Here is a 16,478-nt window from a genome sequence, read left to right on the forward strand (position 1 = left end):
TCCAATGAAGCAAATGTACTTTGCTTGTCAAGCTGTGACATTGACAGTTTAAATTAAATGTAATGCAATTCGTGCAGCATACTGTCCATATTTTGATTTCTAGAAATGTTTTCAAGATGGACAGCAGGTTGTAAAGGCATAGAGAGGGGAAGCAAATTTTAACCAGGGACCCCAGCTGTAATCACACCCCGGACACTGCGGTCACAGTGCATGACATGCAGTTCAACCACAAAGTCCCCACAAGCTACCTTTGTCATTAAGAGTTTGTTGATGACATACTTCACTGTTAGGCATCAAGATCTGTGTAAATTATACTAGTGGTAAGAAAAGTAAGAAGAGCAAGTTGATTTCAAAAATGACAGAATAATGTTGATGGTTGGAGTATTGTTTTATTATATCCAGTAGTATAGCATCAAAGCAGTTTTCCAAAATTTTAAGTGGTTATTTCATTGGAAGATAAACAATATTAAAAAGGGTTTCATTTTTACAAACTTCGCTGGTGACCCACTGTGCTTGTGGGTGTTAGGATGTTTGTAAACATATGACTGTAAATTACCGCTTCACTCAACTTTACAGTCTTTAGATGTTCCATTGCTTTTGCTTTGTTTGTTTACCAAATTGCAAGTGCAGAGGAGGAGGATAGTGCTATAAAAATATATACAACAAAATACAACAAATTCAGAACAAAGGTTACTCGGTAGAATTGACTGTGAGAAACACATGTGGCATATAAAGAGAACAGCAAAGTAAGATACAGAGGAGGGAGTATTAGGAATTGGAGCTAATTTGCTGCCTCGGGACCTGCACAGCTAATTTCAAAAGTTTATTAAGGTGGTCTACAGGCTTTTTGGGTGGCTGTCTGCAAGTTAAAGCTCCGAAGAAGTGGGTGATTCAGCAGGAAAATTACCCTAAACATCCAAGTAAATGTACTATGGAATGGCTTCACACACACAAACCTGCCTTTAGGACTTGGTCATTAAAATGGCCAGACCTCAGCCCAACAGGCCAATTGACCTTAACGGAGCCATTTACACCAGACATCCTAACAATATGGCTGAACTGAAGCTGTTTTGTGAAGAAGAATGGTGCAAAATTGCTCTTGAACATTGTGCAGATCTAATCCAGAGTAACAGGAGGTTACTGCGGTCAAAGGTGGTTTAGCCAGGTATTAAAATGCTGTTGCCGTTACTTTTTTCGACCATTACTTAGTGTGTTTGAACGGTAAAGCAGTTACCGCTAGGGTACGAATGGATTTGTGACTTTAGTGAGGATCAGATCACATTTCATGACCGATCTCTGCAGAAAAGCAGGAGATTGCAACAATGTCATTACTTGTTCTTGCAATTGTACATAAACTGTGATCCACTAAAGATGTGGTATTGAGTTTTGAATTTACGAATGAAGAAAGGACTTTTTTCCTCAGACAAATGTTATAGGTGCTATCACACCAATTCCCTATTTACAGTACATACATAATCAAAGCATCTCAATAAAAATAGTGTCCAAGTGTGAGGACATTATATAAAAACTTTTACAGAAAGACCTCCTCCCAAAACATATCAAGCCATGAAATTGTATATTACACTGTGTCATTATTTGGTAGATTCAATGTTAGTGTTAACGTTTGTTGAAATAGCAGAAATGAACATACTGTAGATCACTTCTTCAACTTGCCTCCTTACTAATAGTAGATTCTCCAAGTTCACAGTATTTCTTGCTTTTATTTTGCTTTACATTTGTGGGTCTACAGGTTTTACCTTGATGTGGATGCCATTGAGTGAACGGAGCACCAGTCTAGGAACTACCTTTGGTTTCAAAGCTGGGTCTTCTATCAGCTGGTATCTCTTCAGTGTCATTGCTACCACTACTTTTAGTTCATTCATGGCAAAGTTCTGACCAATGCAATTTCTGTAGGAAAATATAAAACATAGCAATGTGTGTAAATAAAAAGCAACATGTTGATGTGAAAGTAGACATGCAGCAGAAGGATCATAATGGGTTTTTTTTCATTGAGACAGTGGTGTATATAAAACTCATGATGAGCAGTCATTTCTGGTTTTCATAAGACCAAGAGCTTCACTAGCTGACATGACAGATTACTGTTATATATTAATTTCCCCCAAGTTCATGAAGCCAGTTCAAAGGGTAGTTTTATCTGTTCTTCTTAATCTGTAGAGCCTAAACAATGCCTTCATTTTGAACTTCAAACAGCAAATAACTCAATCTAATTTAATCATGTTTTAACAATTCAGAAACAAACATTTAAAATGTCAGTCCCGCATTGGAGGTTTTCGTAGAGCATGAATGAATGTCTCTGGGTAAATTATATACTATGCATGATAACAAAAGACAAGTCATGAGAAAATACATGTACACCATTTTACATTACCTAAGATCTGCAAACTAAAATCCAAGTTTGTAAGCTCAGTTAAGCACAAAATCTGGTTTGTTGGTTTTATGATTTATTTGCATTGCTGTCAGTCAGTCAACCTAAATGTGAAACACAAGAAAAAAAACATTCATAATGTGTTTCTCAGCTGAGTCTTTCCCAGTTGTCATAGCGTGAGAGGTGGGGTACACCCAGGATAGGTCACCAGTCTATCTCAGGGCCAACACAGAGAGACTTATACAAGCAACCATTCACACTCATATTTACACCTACCGGCAATTTGGAGTCATGGACTGTGTCTCTTTAATCAAATACCGGATAATATACACCTGTTGATCTGGTAATTATCTGAAAATTCACCGGATGCAAGTGGGCATGTTGATGATGTTTATATCCTGCAATTGTTGTGAACAGATACAAACACTATCCAGGCACCACCCCTTCTCCAGATTAAACTGAGTATTTCCTCAAAAGTGAGAACGCATCTCACACGCACTATCTTCTAATGTACGCTACAGTTGTTAGAGTAACTTTGGAGAATGCCCCGACCAGATTCTCCAGATTATCCCTGAAGTTCATATGTAAAAGAGGTTTAAGAGAGACACATTGTATCTGGTGTGGACAAACCTTGGCCCAGCTGCAAAAGGCACAAATGCTTGAGGTGATCTCTTGGAAACATTCTCTGGTAGGAAACGCAGTGGGTCAAATACCTGTGATAACACACAATAAAAATGAGCCTTTTTACCATGGAAAAGAAAACACACGTATGTTCCAGAGCGTTGTATCTGCATATTTCACACATTTTATTCTTAGGCTCAATTCTAGGTTAGCACAGTATGAAGGTATCAGACTTATTTAAATTGATTCTAATATTATTGCAAACCTGTGAGAGTGAACACATTTGAGTTTTTCCTTTACAAATATTCACCAAGTATAAAATCAGCACCCTATGACAGTGACATGCTCAGTGGTATCACCAACCCGTAACTTACATCGGGGTTTTCCCAGACAGATGCATTTCTGTGAACCGAAAACACACTCACTCCAACACAACAACCTACAAATAAGAAAAAAGAAAAGTTTATTTAGGTTGAAGCTTGTGCAGGGATTGACCATTTGTTTTGTGCACATGCAAAATGTATGCGTATTTAAAAAAAAACAAAAAAACAATGTTTGACACACCATTGCTGCTTTTTCTGTTAAACCCTCATCAAACTGTACTAATGGTCACTGACCAAGCTCACAAAAATATATCTTAAATTCTAGTGATGATCCCAAAGTTGAAAAAGATTTTATATGTCTGAATTGTGGGGAAATGTGTGTGAAATGTTGCTATTTGAAGAGCTGTGCAGCCATTATATATATTAAGGACTGGCGAGTGCATATTTTACTTGCAATGGAATAAGATGGTTTTAATCACTCTGTTGTGCCGACTTTGTAAAACCAAGATCATTTGTGGAACAAAGCAACACAAGTTAATATTTTTATTAGTTTTTTAAAAAATAGTTTCTTTCTCAAGTAACTGAAGACGTCTTATGTGCGTAAAGGTGTGCTACCTGTGAACGTCCCAAACATCAACTGTGTCATACTTGCTTTGCTATCTTATAATTACTATATTACACATGCACCACAGACCTGCTGGCAAAATCCGTCCATCAAAAAATGTCATGGGTTTGGAGAGTCTTCTGGAAATTCCTGGCACAGGAGGGTAAAGGCGGAGGGATTCCTTAATGCACATTGTAGTGTATGGAATTTTACTAAGATCCTCCCTAAAAAAAATACAGACACGCAGTGTTAGTGGTCGATTAACACAAAAGTGACTGCATAAAGCTGCTGTCAAACAGAGCATGTGGTGACATTTTTTTAATACTTAACCCTACCATTCGATGGTGTCCTTGCCATCCAGAGCCTCAAGAATCTCCTCCCTGCAAATCTTCTGGTGTTCTGGGTGGCAGGCCAGGCAGTAGAGGATGAAAGAAACACCACTGGCTGTTGTGTCATGGCCCTCAAACATGAATGTGTCCACTTCTGCTCGTAAGTCTTCATCTGACAGACCCTGCTGATTCTCATCCTGAAGGTGTGATAGAGGACAAATGAAAAAACTGTTAGTTCAAATACCACCACTACTACAATAACTTAAAATCATGTCATGCTCTAATTTATTTCTACAGCCCTGCTAAAGAATTACAGTATGTTCAAATGCCTATACTAAAAGCGCAAGATACAATTAAGATTAACTAAGAAACTGTGTTTGTGTTTACTCATTTTCCAGGTTCCAAGTTTCTTATTGTTCAAGTTTTAGGTTGAAACTGTCATAAAGGTGATAATTTGACTATGTGTTTATTAATGAGGTCATAGTGAGTGGTGGAGTCATTATATTAAGGGATGGTCCTTTTGTCTTGGCGCCCCATAATTAAAATGAATGAGTTTGCCTAAACATGAGCTGCCATTAATATTTTGCAATTGTTGCAGATTCTCAATAATCAAATCACTTACCTGTGTGATTGCAGGCCACCTTGCGTGCCTTCCTAAACCTAAATCCATGTGGGCTGAGGTGGAAAGTTAAGTCATTGTGGTATGGAATAATCTTAAACCGCAGATTGATCAAAGAACTGAGCTCATACACAGCTTTGATGTATGCATTTGTTCCACTGAAAAGAAAACATAGGCGGACTTTGAAAGCAAATTTTTCTCCACTCATGGTTCAGAAAGCTGCAGCACTAAACAAAATAAAACTGAAATTGTAACCGGCAGGAAGGAAGTGTTTATGAACTCACCCCACAGTCTGACAATTGCTGCCTTAGCTGAATGCAAATTTCAAGATGCTGTCTAGTGTCATGAGGCTCACGTGTTCGAACAGTTCAAAGGACTCATTGGTCTTTGCATAACGCTCCCATTTGTCCAGCAATCAGTAAGGTAACAAGTGAAACATGTGCCGAAAATTAAAAAACTGCCCACTCAACCATCTTAGTAATCTAGACTACCGGATTTTGTCATAAACTTTGCAATAAGTTTCATTTACATACCAACATAGTTTTAGCAGAATCTGACATCAGTTTGACGTATGGTTTTAAAACATCATAATGAAAACCTGGTGTCAGGAGTCTTCTGTGCCGAAACCACCTCTGACCTTCTGACACCAATAAACCTTCCCCTGCAGACAGAAGCATGTTGTATTTGTGTCAGTCAGTAACATACAACTCAGTAATAGGACAAAATAAGCTGCAGAAGAAATGTAAATTAATTCTTACCAATCCAAGACCTAATAAACCTATATATAAAATCATCTTTTGGCTCTATTGGGAATGAAATACATAAAAACATAATTAAATTGATTTGTGTTTGTAAGCCCATATAGCTCATGGCATTTAACAATATTATATACAGTGCATTCAAAAGATTTTAAGATACCCTTCGCTTTTTTTCAATTTTCCCAGTTGTTCAAATTCACTTTTTCCGTCGTTAATCTACACTTAGTGCCCCATAATGACAATGTTTGCAGTTGAATGAAAAAGGAAAAAGGAAAATATCACATTGGCATAAGTATTCAGACCCTTTGGCCCTTTACAACACATTTTAAAATACATTTAGCTTCGGTCCCTCCCATTTCTGTTGATCTTTGCTGGGATGTTTCTACACCTTGACTGGACTCCACCTGCGGTATATTAAAATGACTGGGGAAGATTTAGAAAGGCAAACACCTCTCTATAGAAGGCCTCAATGCTGAGCGAAAGAGCATAAGGGGTTTGGCCTCAATTCTAACTGTTGTGTTTGGAGGAAACCAGGAACCACTCATCACCTGTTCAATAACACCCCTACAGTAAAGCATGCAGCCTCATGCTGTGGGGTAGTTTTCCAGCAGCAGGGACTAGGAGACTGGTCAGGGTTGAGGAAAAGCTAAATGGAGTAAAGTACAGAGAGATCCTCAATAAAAACATGTTCCAAAGCACTCAGGACCTGAGAATTGGCCAGAGGTTCACCTTGCAACATGACAACAATCCTAAAAGCACACAGCCAAGACTACTGGTGTCGAGCAAGACGATTAATGAGAATAAGTGATTATTATCCACTTTAGCATCCGCCCACAACATAACAAAAATTGAAATAAGTGAATGGGGTCTGAAAACTTTCTGAATGCACTGTTCATCATCAATACAATGATGTAATTGTGTGGTAATTTAATAAGAATGGAAAGTAGCAGCTCACACACCTGTTGATGTCAAAATGGTTTTTAGATAATCTGGATGATATACCTGAAGGAAACAGACAAATGGACCAAACCAAACTGGAAAAGCATATGGGTACTGTTGTGCCCATTTTACAAACTTCTCCAGGTCCGTCTCATCTTGTTTAAAATGAAAAGAGAACATTTAAATAATTAAAACACAGAAAGCATCAAATAACTTCATGGTTCAAGGTTATTTACTGTCATTTCAATCCTAAACAGTTGTTTAGAGAGTAAAACGAAACAACATTTCTCTGGGATCACAATGCTACAACGAAGACAGACATAGAACACAAGACAACACATTATATAACTATAACTATCAAAGACAGAAAAATCCTGTCCAAATAAAATGCACAGGTGCTTGTGCAAACTGTGCAAGACATTGGACAATGACAAAAAGATAGTATGCAGTAATATTAGGAAATTTAGTAACGCTAATTAAAAAAATATAAATACAGTCTTGACTGTTAAGGAATCTGATGGCCTGAGGGAAAAAAGCTGTTGCACAGTATGTGTGTATGGGTCCTGGTGCTTCTAAATCTTTTTCCAGAAGGCAGGAGGGTGAACAATGTGTGAAGGGTGTTTGCGATCATCACAGTGCTGGTGTCTTTGCAGATGCAGCGCGTGGTAATGTCTGTGATTGAGGGCAGGGGGGCTCCAGTAATCATTTTAGCTGTTCTCATGATTGGCTGTAGGGTCTTGCGATCCGACGCGGTGCAGTTCCCAAACCAGGCAGTGATGCAACTGCTCAAGATACTCTCTATGGTCCCCCTGTAGAATGTGGTGAGAATGGGTGGAGGGAGATGAGCTTCCTCTGCCTCCTCAAAAAATAGAGGGGCTGTTATGATATGGTTCGAGCTGTGCTTTGCTGTGCGACCCACTCGAGGGTCAGCAAGGTGAACTGCAGTGGACTGAGCACACAGACTTGAGGTTTCCCTGTGTTCAGTGTGGTAATACTGGAGATGCTGTTACCGATCCGGACTACCTATGGCCTCTCAGTCAGGAAGTCCAGGATCCAGTTGCAGAGTGACGTGTTCAGACGTTATGTTTTGGCAAAAACACTTGCACTATGTTTGAGCTGTTATGTCCTGTAACTAATGAAGACTACAAAGGTGTTCTGGAATAATAAACGTCATCATGCCAAACACAGGAGACTCATCTACTCAGTAGTCAGTATTTACAGCCTTATTGAGTTTTTAATCTCAAGGTTATTGGTGATGACGTTGAAGTCATGCCACCGTGTTGTAGTTTCTTTATAGCCTAATATGTTTTTTAGTTCTCCCAAATAAGCTTAAGTAAAAATCATAAGTAGTGTTCATTTGTGTAGCTTATTGAGCTGATAATTAGTTAGTATTACGTTAGTAAAATGTCTGTTTGTCTCAGAGCTTATTTTCTGCAATAATCCAAATAGGAAATAGGAAAATTAGCATTGCCTACAAACAAAACAAACTTCAGACTGAGAACTTATGATGGCATGAATGCAGCATTACATTCATATCTACATAGAAAGGGAAATCTGTTTAGCAACAAACAAAACGTGTGACTGTTATTTTCACTGTTTTAATAAAACACAGAAAGAGCGCGTTGATAGTTAATGGTAACTGAACACGTAGTTCAGTTCCACCTAAAACTAACATTGTCTTTGCACTGGACCACAATACTAACGTACGAAATAAATAAATAAATAAATACTCATGAAAGACATTTTGTTTGAGAAGACTGAAGGGTAAATAACTTTATTATTCCCTGAGCAAATTTACTTTGCCTTGTTCCTGCTGTTCTCTGCTCCAAAAGAAAGGGAAAAGCACGTCACCCAGAAAAGGGACCACACATTAGTAATTAGAGTTAATGAACCTTTGGTTTTTCCTTCATCCTTGGGTTGGGGATGAACGTGTGACAGGAAGACGTGCAAAAAAAGCCACTACTTTGGATTAATTGGCGAATGTCACAGCCAAATCCGAAGCGCAAAAGATCATTTCCGAAAATAAATCATTAAGTTGTATCACACAGTTTTTGCATTTCTAATATTTTTAATTTTCAGTTAAATATATGACAATAGACCAGAAGTTTTCCTTAGTGTTTGTACTTTTTTCCTTACTCCCTGGACAGATTTGACAGTTGACAGTACAAAATGGCGGAGTCTTCACGTCTTAGCAATGTTAGGTTCTTTGACAAAGTCACCCAAACATGATATGACAGTTAACCAAACCTGCGGTAACAAACCACGTTAATGAACGATCTTGTCGGAATTACCTCCAAAGCATGTCCAAAGAGCCAGTGTGTCGGCGGTCCTGGGAAGGCTGCCATAACCTGGAACATAACATTTCGTTTGTCCAGTAAGAAGGTAAATTTGTACACAACAACAAGAAAGCAAATCAGAGCGACCAAGTGATGCATGTGAAGCCAGCCCAGCTGAAACTTCAAGAACGCTTCAGCTAACGCCATTCCGCTGCCTGCTGCGCTCCACTGGCACAGAGGCTCTGAACGTCACGGACGTTACCTACACAGTAACACACACTAGTGTCTGACGTTTTTATTTTTACCCCCAAACCAAAACTTTATTTTGCAGTGACGTTAAACGTGAGACGGTCAGACACAAAAAACAAGAAGAAGAGCGCCGAGAACAAAGAAAAGTACATCTTCAGTTTTGGCACAAAAATACAAAAGAAGTGAAACTGGACAGAAAAAGAATGAAAGAAAAAAAAAGGCAAGACAACCTGGCCAACCCAATTCATTTAATCAAGGATTTCTTCAATGCATTTCTGTAATATTTTCAAAAACATGTTGATTTTCTATTATATATAAAAGCCACGAAATTAAGCAGTGAGTAAAACTCTATCAAAATGAAAAAAAAAAAAGATGGTTGGGAAAGCAAAAACACTGAATTAGATTAACACGTTTAGCCTTAAGTTTGTTGGCATAAGCCATGGCCAAGATTTTAAAATCAATAGTTATAACAGTAATAGGCTGCCAATTGTTTATTTAACATTTTCTTTATGTGATCTTGGGCTAATGGAATCATTCATTATCTCATTGTTGTGATCATATCTCTCTGTGATCAACACTCTTTTTATTCATACAAAATAATAAAAATAATAAACAAAATAATATAAGATCCGCAAACCCTTCCGGTACATGAGTATAAATGGCCACTAGTGGCTACTTGGTGTGTGGGGAATCTATCAAATGACACTCGTAGAAATGTCGTCCAACAACAATAATAAATTGGTTAATATTATTGCAGATATATTTTTTAATGCTTCTTTGATAATCAGTGATGGAATAGTGTTTATATAATTAATATAAGTAAAAGTAACAAACTTTAAAAAAAAGTCCAGTATAAATTGCTAAATAAGAGTAGCCTGTGAGGAGCCATACGTATTAGTACTCTTTTTGCAGAATGGCCCCAGTCACTATTTATGCTCATTATTAGATTAGTGGTGGGAGCTAGATAATAATGCATCATACGGCCTACTGCTGGGTGCTTTAATCAGGTTTTATCAAATGTTTTTCATATATAATCTTGAGTTAGGAAAGTTAACTGGTATTGGTAGCTGTTCAATATGTGGAGTAAAAAAAAAAGTTTCGCTCTTTAAAGTTGAAAAGAACCCTCACATTTAGCACCCCAGAAAATGATTTGACAGCGTAGTGCTGTGTTGTTTGCACACGTTGGGTGGAGACTGGGCTGCATTTAGACACTCGTGTGAAGCAAATGTACTTTCCACCAGTGATGATGACAGTTGCCATGACAAGACAGCTCCAGTATAAAATTAATTTATACAGCGACTGTCCATGAAGCTGAACCAACACCCTATTTAAAACCTTCATTCAAAAATCCTGAACATTACAAATTTAAAGTACATCAGTCTAGATGTGACTAAAAAAACAAAATATAATGAACATAATTGTTCTAAAAATCCAAGTCAACCATTATGACCAGATTACAGGAGCAGGTAATAATTTGATAGTAATCAAAGCTCAAACAGCAGTACACTATCATGTTAGCATTTATTAAAATTACTCAAAATTACGTCAACATTTTAAAGAACGCATGAATGAAAAACAAAGCCAAGTCCATAGAATTAGTAATTACAATGTGCCTATGACTCACACTTCAGGTTCATGTTGTGTAACCTTTTCCAGTTGCCTCTTTCTGGTAACTAAATTTAGATTATTCATATAAAACCCATTGGAAAATTATTATATTTTATTAAGTAAAGACACTTCAAGAAACTCTGATTACCTTTAAGCTAAAATTAGATTAGATTACATAATATTAGATTCAACTTTATTGTCATTACACATGTACAAGGTCTAACCAGAAAGGCATTAGCAGCAAAAGCAGGATATCCAGTTTTTGCATAAATAAATAAGTTAGTATTATACAGTGTTTTGCAGCTGGATATGTACATAAACAGAAATTTAAAGAAAATGGATATATACAATAATGTACAAGGCTGTGGTGAGCTATAAGTGCTAAAAGTGAGTTGCAGCACATTTACATGTTTTTAAATTTGATAAAACCAAAATGTAAAAACTGTTTGACACCTTTAAATCACAAATTTGTTACAGATGCACTTGTTGCATCTCAACACTTATGTTAAAGCAGAAAGTTGATAAAATGCCACACCATCAGAAAAAACAGCGTGGGTGAACGTTCCTCTGCTCTGGCTGTTGGACCACTTCCGATGTGTCATGAATGTAGTCATTACACAACATTTAAACCTTTTGATGTGATGCACAGTCTCTGATCTGTGTTTCGAACAGCAGTTATAGTGTGACCACAGAGGCTATAGTGTTGTCTCTTCGGTGTTGTCTTTATTTCTTACAGCTTGACAGCTTCAGGCATAATGAAAAAATCTTTTATTTTTTTTGTTATTATTTGGAATGTATATACCTTTGCCTCAAACAACAGTAAGTAGCTGGCTACATCATAACTATTATTGTGTTTCTTATAGACAGTTTAAAAAATATTTTTCTTTAACTGATAAAAAGGGTAACTTTTTTCTTTTTAAGGCTACTGTTTGTGTGATAATACAAAACTGATATTTTAGCAGACACTTACCCCCTTCACTTCTTGCTGGGATGTCAAGCTGTAATACCTTGTGGACACATGAGAAGTGACTCAAACTCTTTCAAATGGTTTTACCAGAAGAATGAACATACTGAGAAAATGCTGATATTTTTTGAAGATAGCAAAGGATTACAACGCCATCATGCCTTTCGTCGCAGATGGCATGTTGCACCAAATCGATCTTTAGTCATCAGTCACTTCACAGAGGATGATCAAGGCATGTACTGGTGTGTAAACTGTTATGAAGACAACTGCGATACTAAACAGTCGACAGTTTTCAGACTGAAAAAAGGTTTGAGCTATTGTAATTATCATTATTTTCTAAGAATGTAATAGGCCAACCTGTTGTGTACATGTCCTTAACCATCTTCATCCTGAAAGCCATTTTTTTTTTTCCTAGAAATTCTAAGTGAAACCCAGGAGACAGTTTTTGTGGCTGCCGGCAACACTTTTATACATCCATGTCCAGGTGAATTCACTAACTTTAAATGGACTTTTAATACAAGCAGAACAGCCGCTGTCAGGAAGTCTAACGTAAGAACAGAAACAGATTTTGTGAGTTTTAACAAGTCTATACACATTGTAAATGTCAGAAGAGAAGATGTTGGAAAATATGCCTGCTGGACGAAAAGATGTAATGGACACACACAAAAGCTACATACTATTAACTTGTGTGTAATTACAGGTAAGAGATTAAAACGCAGGTACAGTACACTGTCTTGCATTGTTAATCTTAAACTTGTTGATGGCAGTTTAACTATTATCATCTTTACCAATTTACAGTACACCGGAATGGGAATAAATCTGTCTTTTGTGCTGTAATATGTGACGTAGAATTCAGTAACATCAAACACAATGACATGTCAAATGACGAGACAGACCTGAGGAAACTATCAGTGCATGTAAAGCCATATGGGTCTTTAAATTGCAGTTCAACGCAGATGTTTGATGGTTATGGTACAATTAACAGCACACACGCACCATCAAATGCTTCAAGCAATACAACAGGTGGGTGTTTTGCTGCATCCCTCTGTAAGAAGTTCATGACCTGAGTTGAAGCAATATTCATTTTTATGTCTCATGTTTTTTGTCTCACAGGTACAAATACACAGCCTCAATATCTGACATCTGTTATTTTTGGAACATCAGGGGCCCTTGCATTTCTTATTTTAATAGCCATTTTAATTGTCTACTTCAGACCAAGATTGCGAGCAGGTAGAATATGCTACATTTTATAGAAACATCCTGTTTATTGCTCGTTTAGTGGTCTATTGCCTCAATGCAAAAGCTTGACAGTTTCTGGGGTGAGGGTACTGAGTCTGTTTCTCTTCCTGTGTCTTTAAAGATATTTCTGATGGCCCTTGTGGCTGTGACATTGACGGCAAGGTAAGCATTATCTAAAAATGACAACGATGATGATGATGATAATGGATTTGATGATATTGTAACCTTCTTACTGTAGGTCAATGAGGAGTCTGCAGTGGTTTATTCATCAGTTATTATCAGGAGACCTGCAAAGACAACAAGTAGTCCTATCAACTACAGTGACTGTGTGTATAGTGAAATAAAATTCTAGAAAATAGGGCCCCGAATAAGGTAAATCTTAAAGGCTATTGTTATGATGATAATTACCTCCCTTGCAGGTGTTAACGACTAAGAATTGTGTTTTATTGTTTTAATGACTGTTTGGAAAATATGACTGAATTCTCTCTGTATTTTAATATAACATTTTTTGTAATTTATAATGATTAGTGTATTTTTAATTTAATGCATTATTAAATAATAATAATAATAATAATCCTAAAGAATGAGTATTATAATATATTGTACTTTTTAACTTCACTACATTTATTTTACACCCCTAGCAGCAATGCAAATTAAATCTAAAAACAACCAAACTGTATGAAAAGCCATTGAAACCAGCCACAACAATAATGTGCTTTTTACAAATACTGTCAGAAACTAAGTGCATTTTCTAAATAAAATTTTGAGGCACCTTATTAAATATTCTTTTCATGCTTTGCACTTATATAAATTATGTAAGTAAATAAAGTATTTTTAATTGCATGTGTTTAAAATCAAATTTTACACAAAGCATAACCTTTTAAAATACCGTTGCTATAAATTGAAAGTATAAGCTAGATCAAATCAGCCCCACTTTGTTAATCATCGCCAATAAGAAAACAATGAAACGTAGTTTAAGACAATGGGGACTAATTTTTTAACTTTCAATACGTTGAAGATGATTTGCTTATTATATTTGATAAAATTGTATTTGGATGTAGCACTTTCACGTGTAATGATAATATTAGAGTCGTACTGTTCTAAATCATGTAACAGCGAGTGATTATTCATCAAATGCAGCATTGTGGTCAATAATCCCTATAGGTCATAAAGTAAAATTACATAAACCTATATAATAAGCGTCGTGCATGATTTTGACAGTAAACGCGCTCTTTGTGGACATACTAACTACCTCCAGTAGGGGGCTGTAATGCGCCTCTAAGCTGGATGAGAAGTTGCGAAGCTAATTCAAACAAGAAAGCAAGCGAGACAATCACTAGTCGTGTTTGGATTATTTCTGTATTTAATAAGTTAACTGATTGGGCATTTAGATTATAGTTATACTATAAATCGTCGGACAGATTTCCGTTGTCCTACGCTAACTAGATATATGTATCTTGACGTTAGTAAGGCAAAGGTTTACATTGTGGTTAACGGTGGCTATCCAATCTAGCTAACTCTGAGTTAGCCTGCTAGCTACAAAGTTAGCCGTGTTGAGTGACCAAACCGGCGAGGCCTACCTCATCATCGGCCTTTACCGTTGAGGCTCTAACGAAGACTTTTCAGGTGAACAGCTGCATTTTCTTCTTTTGGATTTTCTCTTAGCGACAGCCTCAACGAAACGGGCGAGCTAAGTTAGTTAGCTTTTAAACTCGTAACGATACTATTTTGAACTAGCTACCTAGTTGGCTACATTGAACTAGCGGCCATTTCTTAACGCTTGTTCAAGTAACGCTTGTTAAAAGTTGCACGCTCAGTCATCTAAAGAGGCGAATTACGCTAATAACATTTTCCTCCCCCAGATACAAAAACTAGAAAGTTCCTGAGAGAAGATGGAAGCGCCCCCCGTTACTGCGATGCCTGTCACTGGCGGAACGATTAATATGATGGAATATCTGTTGCAAGGTAAAAACTAAAAACAGCAACAAAAAAGAAAAGTCAGTCGTGCCAGAGTTGAGATGGTCCCAACTTGCTATTGCTTCACGAGAAAATCAAACTACAACCCCAAATTCAAAGTTTGGGACGACGTGTAAAACGTACAGAAAAATAGAATGAAATTAGTTGCAACCCATATTTTATGCAAAGTAGAACACGAACATGAAACTGTGACATTTTAACATTTCATGGAAAATATTAGCTCATTTTGAAATTGATGGCAGCAACATAAAAAAAGTTGGAACACAGAGATGTTTACCATTGTGAGCTATCCCCTCTACAATTCTGTCTTGACAGTGAGGAGCCCAATTGCTGGATTTTAAGTAGAGGAATGTCCCAGTCTTGTTTGATGCAGGATTCTAGCTGCTCACCCATCCAGGGCCTTTGTTACCAGATGTATTTGTTTTATGATTCACTAAATGTTTTCTATTGGTTAAAGGTCTGGTCTGCAGGCAGGCCAGTTCTGCATCCAGCCTCTTTTCCTACACTGCCACACTGTTGTGATGGATGTAATATGTGGTTTAGCATCATCTTGCTCAAACGTCCTCCTCATCGTCCTCTTTAGCTCGCAGGACACGGTGTTCATGGTTTCCAAAAAGAATTTCAAATTTGAATTAATCTGACCACAGAACAGTTTTCAGTTTTGCCTCTGACCATTTTAAATAAGCTTTTTTTTACAAAATGTCAGTTTCATCTTTGGCCTTGTCGCTTGTGCGAGATTCCTCCTGAGTTTCTGAATCTTTTGATTATATTATATACTGTAGATGGTGGGATCTTTTGGTAAAATGGTAAAATGTCTCAGTTTCAACATCTGATATGTTTACTGTTTTCTCTCAAACAATTCAGGAAGTGTGTTAGACCAGGCTCTGGAAAGCCTCCTACATCGTCTCCGAGGTCTGTGCGACAACATGGAACCTGAGACCTTTACAGATCATGAACTTGTTTATCTTCTGAAAGGCCAGCAAGGCAACCCTTTTATTCTGCGTGCCAGGCGCTCGCTCTCTCATCCCACATCTCCATGGCACCTACGCTACCTGGGCCAACCGGAAGTGGGAGACAAGAGCCGCCATGCTCTTGTACGCAACTGTGTTGATGTGGCTACCTCTCACAGCCTGCCGGAATTCTTAAATGAGATGGGCTTCCGCATGGACCATGAGTTTGTGGCCAATGGACATATATTCCGCAAAGGCGCAATGAAAGTTGTGGTTAGCAAGCTGTCACGCGTCCTAGTACCGGGAAACACAGATAATACGGAGCGCCTATCACTTTCATACTTGGTGGAACTGAGTGTGTTGGCTCCAGCTGGCCAGGAAAATGTGTCGGAGGATATGCGAAGTTTTGCTGAGCAACTCAAACCCCTCATCCACCTGGAGAAGATTGACCCAAGCAAACAGAGACATTAAAATACAAAATTTCTAGGGTCAAGTCTTCTTTGACCATGGTGGACAAATTACATTGTTTATGTCTTTTTTGAACATTTTTTATAATTTTCTAACATTACCTAAAATTAAACACATTTCAACCTTGATGTAACAGTTACAGTTTTGGTTGATTTGTCATGTGGGCTG

At 37.4% G+C, this 16,478-nt stretch overlaps 2 protein-coding genes across 5 annotated transcripts; one reads left to right on the forward strand and one right to left on the reverse strand.

Moving 5' to 3' along the window:
* Nucleotides 1–369: 369 nt before the first annotated feature.
* Nucleotides 370–5,387, reverse strand: LOC137129883 (cytochrome P450 4B1-like). 3 transcript variants are annotated; one of them, XM_067509281.1, is made up of 7 exons: nucleotides 5,167–5,387; nucleotides 4,886–5,040; nucleotides 4,270–4,460; nucleotides 4,025–4,158; nucleotides 3,382–3,446; nucleotides 3,017–3,099; nucleotides 370–1,908 (listed from the first exon to the last, which is right to left on the reverse strand). In XM_067509281.1, exons 2-7 carry the CDS (start codon nucleotides 4,931–4,933, stop codon nucleotides 1,731–1,733), a joined length of 699 nt encoding a protein of 232 aa, XP_067365382.1. In that variant the 5' UTR covers nucleotides 4,934–5,040; nucleotides 5,167–5,387; the 3' UTR covers nucleotides 370–1,730. The 3 variants fall into 3 exon arrangements, 2 of the variants coding, with proteins under 2 accessions (XP_067365382.1, XP_067365381.1); XR_010914780.1 differs by adding an exon at nucleotides 2,390–2,490 and having other exon boundaries at nucleotides 1,770–1,908; nucleotides 4,886–5,384; XM_067509280.1 differs by having other exon boundaries at nucleotides 4,886–5,387.
* A 5,164-nt stretch (nucleotides 5,388–10,551) lies between these two features.
* med18 (mediator of RNA polymerase II transcription, subunit 18 homolog (yeast)) lies at nucleotides 10,552–16,438 on the forward strand. Of its 2 annotated transcripts, XR_010914781.1 has the most exons (9): nucleotides 10,552–11,531; nucleotides 11,672–11,983; nucleotides 12,092–12,160; nucleotides 12,285–12,376; nucleotides 12,475–12,699; nucleotides 12,790–12,906; nucleotides 13,037–13,077; nucleotides 13,154–14,541; nucleotides 15,757–15,892. XR_010914781.1 is itself a non-coding variant. In XM_067509282.1 (3 exons), the coding sequence occupies exons 2-3, from the start codon at nucleotides 14,808–14,810 to the stop codon at nucleotides 16,311–16,313; spliced, it is 630 nt and encodes a 209-aa protein (XP_067365383.1). In that variant the 5' UTR covers nucleotides 14,188–14,541; nucleotides 14,778–14,807; the 3' UTR covers nucleotides 16,314–16,438. The 2 variants fall into 2 exon arrangements, 1 of the variants encoding a protein (XP_067365383.1); XM_067509282.1 differs by lacking the exons at nucleotides 10,552–11,531; nucleotides 11,672–11,983; nucleotides 12,092–12,160; ... (2 more) ...; nucleotides 12,790–12,906; nucleotides 13,037–13,077 and adding an exon at nucleotides 14,778–14,880 and having other exon boundaries at nucleotides 14,188–14,541; nucleotides 15,757–16,438.
* The last annotated feature ends 40 nt before the right edge of the window (nucleotides 16,439–16,478 follow it).

Source organism: Channa argus, chromosome 7 (assembly GCF_033026475.1).
Source record: "Channa argus isolate prfri chromosome 7, Channa argus male v1.0, whole genome shotgun sequence".
Classification (NCBI taxonomy): domain Eukaryota; kingdom Metazoa; phylum Chordata; class Actinopteri; order Anabantiformes; family Channidae; genus Channa; species Channa argus.